This window comes from Aplidium turbinatum, chromosome 12 (genome assembly GCF_918807975.1).
Source record: "Aplidium turbinatum chromosome 12, kaAplTurb1.1, whole genome shotgun sequence".
NCBI classification, from domain to species: domain Eukaryota; kingdom Metazoa; phylum Chordata; class Ascidiacea; order Aplousobranchia; family Polyclinidae; genus Aplidium; species Aplidium turbinatum.
Genome location: NC_137483.1, coordinates 2,576,173 through 2,591,050, shown reverse-complemented (window position 1 = coordinate 2,591,050; position 14,878 = coordinate 2,576,173). Strand labels below are relative to the sequence as shown.

Here is a 14,878-nt window from a genome sequence, read left to right as displayed (position 1 = left end):
CTCACATGAGTCAGTTCAATCATAAATAGCTAAAAATCGCTATTTATGATTGAACTGACTCATGTGAGAATAAATTCCTTTGTAAACTGCCTAAACTACGAACGTTTTCGGCCATACACAATTACACATGTTAGTCCTTTTCAAGTAACGAAAAATGACTGATTCTGATAACTGATGGCATTCAGTACAATATGAAGAAAAATATTCTTTTCACATATTTAAGAGTTCTATTGATGTTTTACAGCTGGATTTCAATTTCGGCAAACTCTTTCGGGGCAAACCTACAGAAGTGAATATTCTGATCTGAACTCAGCCGCGTCAATGGAACTCAAGATGAGAGTTGTACCACAGTTGACAAACGCTTACAGCGAAGACGTCGTTGTGACAGCTGTTCTAGAAGGAAGTGTAGTTGTCGTGTAAGTCTGGGAACTTATTGCAGTAAAGTTGTAACTTATATTATTTCATCTGTTTACTATCGATCAAAAGTTTAAACCATGATAAACATTATATTTTTGTACATTATATTTTGCATTTTATACATTATATTATACTGTAGGAAACAATATTATATAGCAATATTCTGTTGGGCTTTATAGCAATGCACACGTGTGCTAATACTTTCAGTAATCACTTAGATATCTTGTCTATACTGACGAAGGAATTTTAATGGAAGAACTACTTACTCGCTACACTGAATGGGCAGAAAACAACACAGTGGAAGCTGCGATCTTTGCTAATCCCCCAAGGATGTGTAAGCCGTCTATTGTCTATTTTTATTGTGACGTCATGTGAAACGTACCGTGTTTGGTGAAAAATTTCTCACTTTGTTTTTCAACACTAGATATGTAACAAAATCGATGCCACCACAAGCATGAGGAACTTCCAAGATGACCTTTCAAAAAGGTTTCATAACTTGGATGGTTAACATTCCTGCAAGCAGTATTTAATACAACCTGCCCTGCTATAGCTGTGGACTGCTTTCTAATTACTCAATCCTGATTCGACTCCCAGCTTAAGTTGATTGTTAAAAAACACCGCTCACCTCTACCTAAGGTGTAATAAATTGTGTGGGCGTAGTAGCTGATGGAAAAACTGCAGTGAGAAAGGAACTGATCACTCTACTCTTGTTATTGCAAAGGCTTAGTAGCCTATAATGCAAATCTTACCATCTCATTCCTGATGCTTGAATTCAATTATGGAACTCACTGTTTACCTTTTTTATCAACAAGATTTAATACAGCATGTCCCTGCTATAAAGTTACTTTGTGATTGTTTGAAATTTCTGGAACTGAGCTGAAGAACAAATGCCATCATAATGTGTTGACTCGGGGTTGGAAGTCGTTAGTCAAAATGCAAGGACTATTTCACTATTCGATAGTGCCCAAAAAAGCAATGACTTTCCGCTATCGATACTTAAAAAAAGCAATGAATAATAATTACTAAAAATTGACTGGCTAAAAAACAAGCCCAAAAACAAGCAACCCGCAAACTCAAAATAAAAAATAAAATACAAAAACTCGAAAAAATCAAGCCCAAACTTGCGGGAAAACCGCAAGGTTGGCAACATTGTTAACGAATCTCACTGGCATGGTTTTTCTGAACTGCGTTGCCGAAAAATTTTCCTTATCCTTTAAAGTTGGAAAACCGGAAGGGGACTAGGTCGAATAGTAATCCGAAAACTAAATCTCGTAAATTCGTTTTGACGACGAAGTAAGTGAACAACAAAAAATGATTCAGCAGTTCTCCTAAATATCGATTAGTAAAAAACGAATAATGATTTCGTTGCTTCCATAAAAAAGCAGTGAATAACGAGCATTCGATATTTATTTTTAAAAGGAATGGGTTTAAGCATTCGATATTCAGAAAGCAACGAATAGCGCTATCGAATAGTGACAACTAGTCGTTACTTCCAACCCTGTGTGTTGTGTAGTCAACAGCAACCATAAAACATGTCATAATGAAATGGTGTTTATTAGGTAGCCTACAGTAAATAGTTAAAGCTAACAATTTACGTAAAAAAGTAAAAAAAACATGACTTTGAGACCCATAAAAACATTAGTTTGATAAACATTTTACTATTTTCATTTCTAGTTATTGACAACGAGTGCACTAGTTCTCCCTGCCTAAATGGAGGAAGTTGCACGCGTACACCAACAAGCTATATTTGCACCTGCCAAACTGGATTTGTTGGTGATCGTTGTGAAATAGGTAAGGACCGTATCTTATCAAATTAGATTTAACTTTTACACGTAACGCATGGAAAAAGTCGGTGGCCAAAAAGTTCATTTTTTTTACGTGCATGGGAATAATCCTTGAAAAAGTTTACAGAAGTGTTGGCTAGACAACATCTCGGAGGATTTGCAATGAGAAGATTTCGTCTCCATCGACCCTTAGAACTAGGCGGCATGGGGAAATGCCATCAGACAGAGTAGACATTTGTAATAGCTCAACCCTTGCAATATTGGTAGGCTACTAGGATGCGTTAATACGTGGAGTGAGTGGGCTTTTACTTGGAGGTGGCCACTCTAGATTATATGCATAACCAGACCGCTGAAAGGGTAGGCTAGTTTGGGCGCGATACCAACAGTTGGCCTGGAAAGTTTTGTTCCTGGCCCATTAGAAAAAGTTCCGGCCCCTAAAGTGATTGATTTCAGGTTCATTGGTCCTTCCAAGGTCAATGCTACTGTATGTAACAAACACAGACACACATGCTGACCAACCTACCGCATCTAAATAGCGACGTTTGCTTAACACTGAACGTAAGTTACAACTGTTTGGTTCCCTTTGGAGGGTGAAGATAGTGATTGTTTTGTTAATCAAGCTGTGCGCTTGCAGTGGATTCTTGCCGTGATGTCACATGCGCCCCTAACGCCGAATGCCGCAATCTGGAATCATCAGGAACCTGTCAGTGCGACTCCCGACACAGTGGCGATCCGGATGTCCGTTGCGAACGTGGGTAACCGTAAGAACAATGAACGCTATTGTTACCAATGTAACAATATTGTCGCTGTATGCGCAAAACATAATTGTCTTTAGTTGAATAAGAATTTTAATCAATATGCCATAGCACTGAAGATGAAAACAGTTTAGTTTTTGCAACGTTTGCTAAACATAAGCATCTTCACTTTGGGTTCTTTTTTTTTGATTAGATTGAACATTGAACAGACGTCCCAACCGATTTGCTCCTATTTTTCTATTAACTTAGCACACATATTATTGTTCCAGCATTCTGTGTCACGCAAGTGATCGAGACTAGCAACGGCTTTTCATACACATTCCCCGACACTTGGGAGGGAAGATATTCCTACTCCTCTGAGTCATGCACTAGAACTGGTATGATGCTGTTGTGTAGGCTTTTGGGCATCTGTTTACAAATAGTGTTTGAAGAACTACTTCTTTTTTTTACATTGTGCTTTTCTAACACAACACCATAGTGTTAGCCGTGATGCTACAACATATTTGTTTTACTGATACGCGCAAAATATGCAATGGAAAACAATACAGGGGCAAACAATTATTATTGCCGGAGGACAAACTGGGATACCTCACTAAGTCCGTCACAACAACGGAAGGTTCTTTGTTTTGCTGTGTTTTGATTGCTTGTGAGAATCTTTATTCTCGGACTGACAAAGCTTCTTTGAGAGCTTAGTCCTGGCAGTTTCGCATACTTAAAGAGGCATTGAACCATTGACACAGGCCCGGTCACCGAGTTTGACAGAGTAAAGTTTCCGATTGTTAAAGTGCTGTTGTCTGTGAATTATTTTATCCAATTATTCTACAATTACAGTATTCTTAGCTTTCATTGTTGAAAGAAGCCCTTGTACAATGTACATGTGTAACACATTGAGTCGCTCAAAAGCGATGTAACTACAAGGTAAACCAATAAAAAAGCTACGATTCATCTTCAGGTCGCCCAATGGCGTCAGTATTCTGTTTAAACTTTACTTTTGCTTTGGAAACCCTGATTGAAGTGGATTGCGATGCTTGCATTGAACAGGAATATCTGGCAGTCCAAAATGCTCAGGTAAACTACATTTTTGTCTCGAAGTCTTCTGCTTTAGGAATGATTCTTAAAAATTTCAGCTCATAACACCAAAGTTCAAGGTATCTTGAGAAAGTTGTTGACCCATGAAACAACCTTTCAGAGGTTTAAGAATGCAATATTTTAAGTTTCTTATCCGATCCATCTTTTCTTTTTTGAGAATCGATTGCGATTTCGAGATATCTCAGATCCAGATCCGAAAGAGATCTGAATTAATTTTACATTGGTTCAAATTTTTATCCGAGTTCGGAAATGTTGCCAGAAATTTATTGTATTGAAAATTTACGCTTTTGTGTTAAAACCATGCAAGTTTAGGATTTGGCTTCTATACTAGCATAAGATCCGGGTTTGTTGGAAATCAATAGGATCCGTACAGATTGTAGTTTTGTACACCTCTACAACGATGCACTGTTGCCAGACGTCCACTAGTGAATTAGTGATTCCTCTGTTACAGCTTTAAAATTCCACCCATTTTTCCTAACCTCATACTCAAACTATTGATTCAGAAACCAATTATATTTTACCTAACGATAGGCTATGCGTGATTCTAAAAAATAATAAAGACCTTTCAAAATTAAAAAAAAATTGTTTGCTATTCAAATGGTAAAAAAATACAATTTTGCGTGTTGAAGTTACGATCTTTGTAAAGAGGAAAAATGCTCTTTACCTCTCTCTGTTGGGCGAAGAAAATTTCTGAATTGTGAATGAGCCACATAAAGATTGTTATTTAACAAATAATTGAAACGAACCACGTTCCAGAGTCTAATCAGATGAATTCAGTAGCAACGAGAGAAGTAAAGTGTAATCGAAACATGCTTTGACATATTGTGTTGAATTAAATTGACTTACTGTAACTTTTACGCATCCTTGCTCTTTAATTTACAGAACTTTTCTTCAGTTGTATTTGAAACGTTTTTGACCAATTCTCGATTGTTGCTTTCTGGAGATGTATTTCCATTGAGTTTTACTCAGACAGAAGCTGTTCTTTCGGTTTTGCAGAAAGCTGTTGATGAAAATTTACCGGTGAGTTTGTGACGTGTTATGACGTGTTGTGAATAGGGAGCGTGGCTCGTAGGGAAATACCCCCTCGAATGGCAACAAGACTTCAACAATCGGAAGCTTCACTCTGTCAATCTCGGTGACCGGGCCTGCGTCAGTGATTCAAAGCCTCTACAAGTATGCGAAACTGCCAGGATTAAGCTCTGCAAGAAGCTTTCCCAGTCCGAGGATAAAGATTCAATCAATCAATGCAAAATGTAAAAGCTGGGATATTTTGTTTTAAAAATGTGATGTGAGCTCTTCAGATAATTTTTTTCGTGACGCAGTCGCTTTTTTGACTGAACAAAATCCTTTGCTTGCTGTTCAAACGTGAGTGAATAGTTTTGTGCTGACGCCAGGAAAAAGACTCCTTCCAAACAAATCCTTTAATTAATTCTCTACTGTAAGCTAGTGGTTGACTTCACATATAGCAACAGAATTTGCATCTCAGCAGAATGTGCTCGATTTCAGATAACTTCGAACGTCTGGAGGAACGCTATAGCAGTGGTTGGTGGGATTAAAAAATCAATTTCTCAAAACTCCGACTTGTCAGATAGGGTGCAAGTAAATAGAATTCAATCAAATCTGCTGAGCGTGGCGGAAGCTTTGTCTGGCAACCTTGTAGTACCACAAGGCTCCGGATATGTTCACATTGAAACCGACAACTTGTTTGGGGCTGTAAGTAATTTCTTCAAAAAAAAACTTTTATGAAATGATAAATTAAAGGAACTTTTTCGAATGCTGATGTAGTAGTCAAAACTGCAGATGCTGACCCTGCAACGTAAGCTGGCACTTTGAAGTGCCTGTTTGTGGAGCGATTGTTTCTCATTATTCCTCCCGCCAAGTGTTGCTGAGTGTTACCTATCGCTTATTGTGATAAAGCGCACCGCGAGAGTTACATTGTAATATTGCTTGATTTCTGCTTTTAAAATTGTCACTAGCAAGAACTAGTGGCCAACAATTTTGCTCCATGTCTGTCGTAGTTTGCTAGCGAGATGCCCGAAAGGATGTCGTTACGACACCTATCTATAGCACGTTGTTGCATTGTATATTGGCAAGATACTGGGCTCTCTACAGCATTCCTAAGGGGGAATAGCTGAAGTGATCAGTGATCACTGTAGGCTATGAGTGCTATAAGGTATTTGTAGCAAAATCTGTCTTTGCTTTCTGCTGTCTATTGTGTTGTAACTGACCTGCATATTGTCACAATAGACAACTTTTTACGAAATTTAACGTGGAAAGTAACCGCTCACACATCATTGGCCAATTTTTAAAATATTGCGTGTTTTATTTTTTCTTGCCTTCAATCGCACTGCAGTATATAACCTGGTGAAATTTTATTTTGTATGTTATTCGCTCTGAGGATGCGCATTGTCATGGTGCGCGAAACGTCAGTGAAGCAATAAACCATCTTGTTTGTTGTTAATTTTACTTTCAATTTCATCAGATGAACGTAGCAACTAGTGCTAGAAACGACAAAATAAAATGATAGTCGTGCCATATAATGAAGGTTTACAACACCGCGAACTACGTACAAACCCGGACACGACGACAAACTTCCAGCGACTATTCGCCCTTTGCTGATGACATCATAACTCATCGCGCCGGATCAATTCTGACGGAAAAAGTGCTGTCATACGTCATACCGGCCGATGCATTCCGGCAAGCTGTAGCTTTGGGCGGGATGGTTGGGCGTCAGTTCTCGTTGTTCTATTTCAAAGATGCGGCTCCCCTCTCTTCGGAAGTCAATGTAGTCCAGGTATTAGAACGTCTGACCGTCTCTAGTTGATGGACATGTGATGATGCAATCGTGTAGGCTTGTTGCATGGCCTGCGGTCTTTTCTTTGTTGAATATGATGCTGTGGTGTGTGATCTGTTCCTCAGCACCACACTCGCAGGAAGTGAAAGATGCTTTCCTCCATTGATGCATGATTAAGCGGAATATATATATTTAACTGAATGTAGGTTGCAATGCTTGCCTACAAAAGATTGATATAATATAGAATCAGCTAAGCCTAAACTACTTTTTTATTGCTGTATTGTACTATATTTACCTACAACGAAATAAATCAATCAATCAATCAATACTATTCATTTTTTGTTGTTGCAGTCTTTATCCATCAGCGTTGGAGATAACGCTTCGGTAACTAACTTGCCAATACCATTCCGCATTGAACACACTAATCAACCCTACCGACATATTAAGGAACTCACAAGCAACCCGTTCATGGCAAGAACATCACTTTGTTGTTGGTGCAGATGCTAAAATTGCGTTTGTTAGAGTTAGTAAAAGTAAACAAGAATTGTCATTCAGGATAATTTATTAAAGTGCCAATTTTGAATTAGAAAAAAAAGTTTGTTAGAGTCCAGGGTTAGAGTCGTTTGAAATTGTTCGTAAATAAGCTTTTGATTTTGACGTAAAAATGCGCCAAACGTTGAATATTAAACTTTGTGACTCAAGGCTCATAGGGATAGGGCAGTTGAATGCCAACGGGGTTTGTTTGTTGAACGAGTGTTTTCATCCGTTTTGTAAAGTAATTTAGTTTTTAGCATTGCTTACTTGAAAATACAGTAATTCAATTTTAAGATGCTTGACAAGGGCTAGTACGGCCGAAAACGTTTGTTTTTTCTGTGTCGTTTTTGTTGTTTTTCTTACTTTGTCTCCATGTGATGTAACAAAGCAACTTTCCAACTGAATTTATGTGTGAATAATATTGCATTCAACTTGTTTCTTTTTATCGCAGCTTCAACGGAATCAATTGAGTTGTCAATTTTGGGACTTTAGTTTAAATAGCTGGTCCACGGAAGGATGCTGTATAAACCACACAGAATTCCCACCAGTCTGCCAATGCAATCATTTAACTACTTTTGGTCTTGTTCTGGTAAGAGTAAAGCTAAAAAGCACAAACAAAAATATTTCATCAAGATCTAGAAAAAAACTAAGGCTGCAATTGATTTACAGTATATTTCATTTGCTGATAATAATTATTTTAAAAGTATTTTTTGTAGGCTTGAAAAGGGTTGTATGATTATCCGAAAACGTTAACTTATTGTTTTCGTTTTTATTATGTTAAATGTAGTGTTGTTGCTTGGTTACGTCTGTTTATGGTTTAAAAAGTTACCTCTCTACCCAAATTGTATGATAATTAATATCAAACATTGCTAGAAAAAGATGTGAAAAAACTGCTTCCTTTTGACCTACGGTTGTCTTCCAATGAGACCATAGTCATCAACTGTTTGTATATTATTGGTTTGCATCAAAGATCTTAGCTTCTTCAGACATGTCATATATATTTTGATGTTTTACATCAAATATAGTTACTATTTACTAAAAACCTCTACAGGGGAAATCATCAGAAGGTCCTTATTCAAATAGAATCTTTTTGATGTTTTAATTCTTGATGATTTTTTTGATGTTTTATGTTTGTGTTTTTGTTGTTTCTGGGCTTCAGTAGAAAATTAGAATTAAGTAGTTAAAAGAGAAGTACGTTAAACCTCTTCAGCTAGAACTCGCTGCAATGCGTAGATAGTTACTCTATCTTCAACAATCAAGTTCATGGTTGTATTTCATTGTTTTTAGCTCCAAGACCTAGTACCGAGCGATGTCTCTCTTGAAGTAGTTTCCTACGTCGGGTGTGGCCTGGCCATTTTTGGTCTTCTTGTTACCTTTATACTCAATGTGATATTGAAGTAAGTTCACTCTGTTCAAAAAAATGGCTTGAACATGTGAAATTTGGTTTAATTGTTTGACGTTGACTATACCGTGATAGGCTATACCATCTTATTGGTTGTTGGTTGTTTCTTAGACCGAGCAATGACGGCTTCGGCAATGTTGGCACTGATGTAACCTTGATTAATGAGCTATTTTGTTCTTCAGTCACAAAAATAATGTATTTTATTCTATGCCAAACGATTGATTAGTTGCTTTTAAAAATACAACCAACAATATGAATCTCACACAAAATGGCGTTTGTGCATCCTTTTTAAAATAGTGAAGAATAGATTGGTGTATCAATATAATGTCTTATATGTTTCAGAAATCGAAGAAAGCAAAACTTGACACAGGTTCTGTTAAACGTTTGCGCTAACTTAATTATCGTCTACATAATATTCATGGCTGGCATAGGACAAACTGAAGATGAACTAACCTGTGTAGTCATCACCGCTTTGCTCCAGTTCTTCTTCTTATCAACTTGGTGCTGGATCAGTGTGTACGGCTATCATTTGTACTCAGGAGCGACGAAGGTAATTCACAAAAACACCAAGTAACCGATGTCTGAGGGGACACTCTTCGTTATGTAAACTCGAAAGCGTCATAGCTACGTCATCGTATGACTCCTAAAACTCGTAGGCGACGTACCTATGTCATCATACGCTGTGGAATATGTGAGAGTAAAGAGCGGACATAGCGTCATGCTGGAGTTGAACAGCCTCTAATGTAGGCTCTAGTTTTTCTGTTGCTGGTCTGCTACACGGCGGCAGCATTCTCCATCACAAAATATCATGTTCCTGTTTCACAGAGTATACGTCCTCGCCTTCTCATTCAGACAGCGAATCAGTCGTTTTTTACATTGATTCAACGTCTCCAAACGTTGAATCAATGTAAAAAAAACGATTGATTTGCTGTCTGCTGGGCCATTCACTGTTCGTAATGATCGCTTGTAATTCTCACAACCACCTTGTTATAGAACAATCGAGAAACCAAGAAGGCACTGGTGCTCTCATATGTGTTCGCGTACTGCACCCCACTGCTGATCGTCATAATCAACGCTTCGGTGGCTGTTGCGGGCTACGACGCCCAAGCCGATTCCGTCATTTGTGATGGAGGTCAGTTAATGATCAACTTTAACCGAGATGTGTAGTATTGAAGTCAAGTGACCATGTGATTCAATGCCACAAGGAACGATATGTTATTGTGGTGACAAACACATTTGAGACGTTAGGGTTTGCAAAACTGTTCGAATCTACAAATCTGGGCGACCTTGCCAGGGTAGAAGTGAATTTGCTTTGCTTTACTTTTTTAGTTGCTCGGTAACACTTATCAAAACAACAACCAAGTTAAAAAGCGAAAAACTATATTGATCACAGTGATTAAATATATTATTAGACATACGTTTGTACGTTTAAACTTTCATCAACATGAGTTTTTTTCTTCTAGTAATACATCACAAAATACCAATATTATAAGACACAAATCGACTACCGTCCCGCAAAAGTGTCGTCGCCACAGGAAAGAAAATTTTGCAATAAAGTTTTATTGACTTTGAGATGTGACTTGATCATATTCGTTGTGTTTTGTAGATGACCCGCTAGCCCCATCCGCATACAAAGCTGACAACATGTGCTGGCTAGAAGGAAACTCCTTCTACTTCGGATACTTGCTTCCCATTTGTATCTTGCTGCTAATAGATATCGTTTTCTTTGCCTTGATGATCAGGATTATTGCTTGGAAGAAAATAGAGGTCAGCCTGTAGACATGTTAATGCCGTAATCAAATATTACAATGCTTTTGAGCAGTAAGCTACAACAATGGTATCTTCCGCCTTGCAAGCAATCTCGAAATTTGTAACTACACTCAAGTTAGATCTAAGCCTTTCCCTTGGACTCGTTCTATGAATTGTGAAAATCTTATAAATCTACTAGCAAGCAATTTATAGAATATACCGTACTGTAGATCATCTCTCATTGCGAAGCTATGGAAGCTTTAACACATCTTAGCGTAGCCTACCGTAGGTGAAAAAATCAAAATTTTCAAAAGTAACTCAAGCGTGATATGTGATAATTTTTAAAGAACGCCTCCGATGAAGTGAAAAGCAGAGCCGGTAAAGGACTTTACGTCCACCTGACGCTCTTCATCAGTATGGGAATCGTCTGGGTATTTGGCTACATCATGCTCTTGTCAAGTGACGCAGGCACTCTCACCGCGTTGAGCTGGATTTTTGCTGTTACTGCAACGCTTCAGGTATTCCATGACAAATCGGAGAACATCTTTTAATAGAATAGAATCAGGAGAAGATTAAAGGGATTTCCCTAAAACAATAACTAGTGTAGTAACCTTTCATGGCATGTTTTAAAGAAAGCTATATCAATTTTTTTGCTGTTTTCCTCTTAACCGCTGTTGTATAGTTTATGCGGTATAGCCTACTATGCACATTTTAGTAAGCCTCAGCTCCAAATAATAATTTCTGCTAAGGTTACTGAACATTGCATTGGTGGTTGCATTGCCGAGTGGTGGGAGCCCTGGAACGACGTTCGAAAGGGCGCCGGTTCGACACCGCTCAAGAGCATGCAGCTGTGTTTCTGGCAGGACACTAGGCATGCCTGAAGGTGGACACGAAGATTGGCTTCCCTGCCTCCCGTCCACTTAATCTAAATCTTCAATCACTGGGCGTCAGCCTAAATACGACAAAAAAGCATTGCTGAGTTAATTTCGTTATCACGAAAAGGGCTAGCACGGTTTAGCTGGACAAAATTAACTTATGAAAGTGCAGTACGCACAGCTCATGGTCGAGAACAATGGCGCATTGTATCCAACCCTCAATACGAGGAAGGAACAAAATGATGATGATGATGTTGTTACCGTGGATGATCTGAATTCGATTAATTTCTCTGGCAGTGTAGCCTACAGTAGACCAGCCTATGTCTAATGAACAAGCTAATACTATTATAAATAATAGGCTACTTTTCTCAAAATAATAAAGTTTATTTATGCCCGTCTTAGATTATTTCTTTCTTCAGGGTTTATTGATATTCATAATGTCATGTGTGCGAAAGACAGACATGATGGAAGAATGGGGAGGGAGATCCGGGAGTGCTGACATCACATTGCGCAGTAGATTTGGAGTCTCGGAGATTTCAATGGCCAACATAGACTCAGATTAATTTTACAATTAGTTCATTACCCAACAATCTCGACTTCAAACTTTATGTTTTTTCTAATGGACTGCACACTGCACAAGTGCACAGTGCACAAGCGATGCGCTATAATGGTATTGTCATATGTTCAAACAATCTGCTCACTAGTGGCCGACGGTGCCTATCTTGTTGCGAGCTCACTTGTTTCTCTATGCTTCAGCCTCACTTGGTTTGCACAATAAGCTTTCTTACCATATTAAATTATTTTGATATGATCTAGAAAGCCATCCACAAATCAAGCAAGTTTTGAGGTTGGTGAAGTGAACAAATTAAAAATTGATGACCGTTACCAGCTGATGCCTTTCTTGCCTTCGTTTTGCTCAGCGCTTGAGATTTTATCCTTTTCACTACTTTTGACACAAAATATGTTGTAGGCAATAAGTAGGCTAGTTGGGTTATCTGACTTCAAAGTTTTGCGGAATGTTTCTGCTTTAGTGATAACATAATAAAACGCTTGCTCGTAAAAGCTGTATTTTAAGATTTATTTTTCCCCAGAAGGGGGGTGTATCAACTGACCTACCCTTCACTTACAGTATAATCAATTAAGTTGAGACATAAATTAGAACCAGCGTCGCTCTTCGCTCGTTCGAATAACACTTTGTACAACATTTTTTTATTATTTGCGAACAGCAACCAACCCAAAGTCTTGCAAATTTTGATTTGAGTTTTTGATAAGTTAGTTTTTTCTTTTAATTATAGCCTACGCATGATCAAGTTGTTTATTGATATATTCAATCTCTTTAGCCTACTCTTGGCTTAAACTAAATACAGTAGAACTCGGTTAATCCGGATCTTCGCCTAATCCGGATAAAAATGGAAGTACAAATGATTTGTAATCTTTTTCTTGAGAAACAGCTTCGGATTATCCGGATTATTTAATCCGGATCTTCGCCTATTCCGGACAAAAGTTGCGCTTTCTCTATCGCTTTATCCGGATTTGCCCCACAGTTTTGCCTTTTTATGCTAAAACGTAACGTGGCTTATTGCGAGAAATTTCTTATCTATTGTTCCGTTAATGTGACGCAATAAATTATTACGGATTTCTTCCGTTCATGAACAGTATTCCTACTAACGCAAAATTCGTGCGCAAATGCCCAAACTCGTATTGTAACTTGAAAAGATGTCAGAGGAATTTTCGGTCGTAATGTAGGTGACGTTTTTCCAATAGAAGATTGTTTGACCTTTGTTTGACCGTGATTTTTTGTAAGTTTTTGATAGAAACTCGTCTTCCGTAACTGTTTTCAAAAGTTTTGCGTGACTACAGATTATTCCGATACGCATGTCTGAAGATATAACTTTTGCTAGTATGTTCTTGCGTTAGACGCAGAGTCTACAAATACATTCGTTTTACATGCATACTGCATTTCAAAAGAACTCTATCGCTAATGTGGTGATCGCGCGTCTCGGAATTGGCAGATGACCACACTAATGCGTTCAATTTCGGTGCTTTTTACCGATACCCTTCTATCTAGGTAACGTCAGGCTTGATAGAACCGTCATCGGTTAATCCGGATCTTCGCCTAATCCGGATGGAATCGCCGGTCAAATCGAATCCGGATTAACCGAGTTCTACTGTATGGCGATATCACCTATGAAAAGGCAACCTTCAATATTTTTCATGTCAGTAGTTTGTTCATTTGTAACGCGAGTTGTTTATCCACAAAGTTAACTTATAACAGAAAGGTCTTGAAGCCTATAGCCTATCTTCCGATATTGTAGATTCCATTGTATAGCCTACTTTGCTGACGAGACCTACTTGGCAACAACCAAGACATTTGTAATGATTTGTGTAAATAAATTACTTTTTTTACCCAGCAATAAGAAAGTCTACTGTCTTGATTATATTTGTGGCTGATATCTGAAAACAAAATACAAAGAATGAAAGTTTACAACCTCACATTAACGCAAGTAAGTGTGTGTAGTTTTGATGAATACGATCAGAGCAAAGTAAGCTATAGGGATAAATGGGGTGGTAGCCTAGGTCAGGAGAAAAATAAGGTTTGTTTTTAAAAACTATGCTACCTGCACTACTTTTAACTTGGTAGCCTAACATATGGTAGTCAGCTTGGACATGAGTCAATCTGACAGTTTAGTTTTAACAAATTAGAGCAATATTTTCTGAGATACTTTAATTAGATCCAAGCTGGAGCCTGCTTGGGTCCACTTCGATAGCTCAATGAGATTTGTGAACGAAAAAGCGAGAAGCTTCAGCAACGCTGGTTCAACTCTTGTGGTGTCCGCATGAGTTATAGGCTAATGTACTTCAAGAGCAGTGTTTCAGAGCAAGCATGTCCCTGCATACACTGTTCTCAAATAGAGATTCATTTCCTGCTTCAGATCAGCTTATTCAAGGAGCTTTCCACACGTTAGGCTACCACAATGTTAGGACCCTAAAAAGCACTTTAAAAGTAGGTTACCGTACCGGTACTCTAAAAAAATCATTCACATTATGCAACCTAGACACATTGGACGAATCTTAAGATAAGGAATTATGGAGACTCACTCTTTATGAGGTCGTTTACAACTGGTGGCCTACTATTTTTTATTTTTTGTCATTAACGCGTCCATGACAAAAAGATACTATAGCCTACTAAAAATAAGTTACAAAAGTTAGCACGGTCACAAAACCCAAAAGACAAACAGCAAAACATAAAACAAAATCAAAGAGAAGTATAGCCTACATAGGCTATGCAGGGCCGGATTAAGGCGGGGGCTGATGGGGCTGCAGCCCCAGGCCCACCAAAAAAATAGGCCCACCGATAACAACTTACTAAGAGCAACTGACATGCTTATTATCAGGATTGAAAGAATAAAGGACGAAAATCATAGAACGAATGCTAACTGTGTGAACCAGTGGTTCTTAACTCATTAGCCAACAATTAA

The 14,878-nt window shown here is 38.2% G+C and overlaps 1 protein-coding gene across 1 annotated transcript; it reads left to right on the top strand.

Annotated features, from left to right (window-relative positions):
• Nucleotides 1–289: 289 nt before the first annotated feature.
• Nucleotides 290–13,873, top strand: LOC145781019 (adhesion G-protein coupled receptor G7-like). The gene is made up of 17 exons (XM_082592727.1): nucleotides 290–416; nucleotides 636–751; nucleotides 2,092–2,208; nucleotides 2,836–2,952; nucleotides 3,226–3,333; nucleotides 3,909–4,024; nucleotides 4,928–5,065; nucleotides 5,552–5,758; nucleotides 6,591–6,839; nucleotides 7,191–7,310; nucleotides 7,825–7,962; nucleotides 8,661–8,770; nucleotides 9,118–9,325; nucleotides 9,769–9,907; nucleotides 10,382–10,542; nucleotides 10,872–11,042; nucleotides 11,819–13,873. The coding sequence occupies exons 1-17, from the start codon at nucleotides 322–324 to the stop codon at nucleotides 11,960–11,962; spliced, it is 2,454 nt and encodes an 817-aa protein (XP_082448853.1). The 5' UTR covers nucleotides 290–321; the 3' UTR covers nucleotides 11,963–13,873.
• The last annotated feature ends 1,005 nt before the right edge of the window (nucleotides 13,874–14,878 follow it).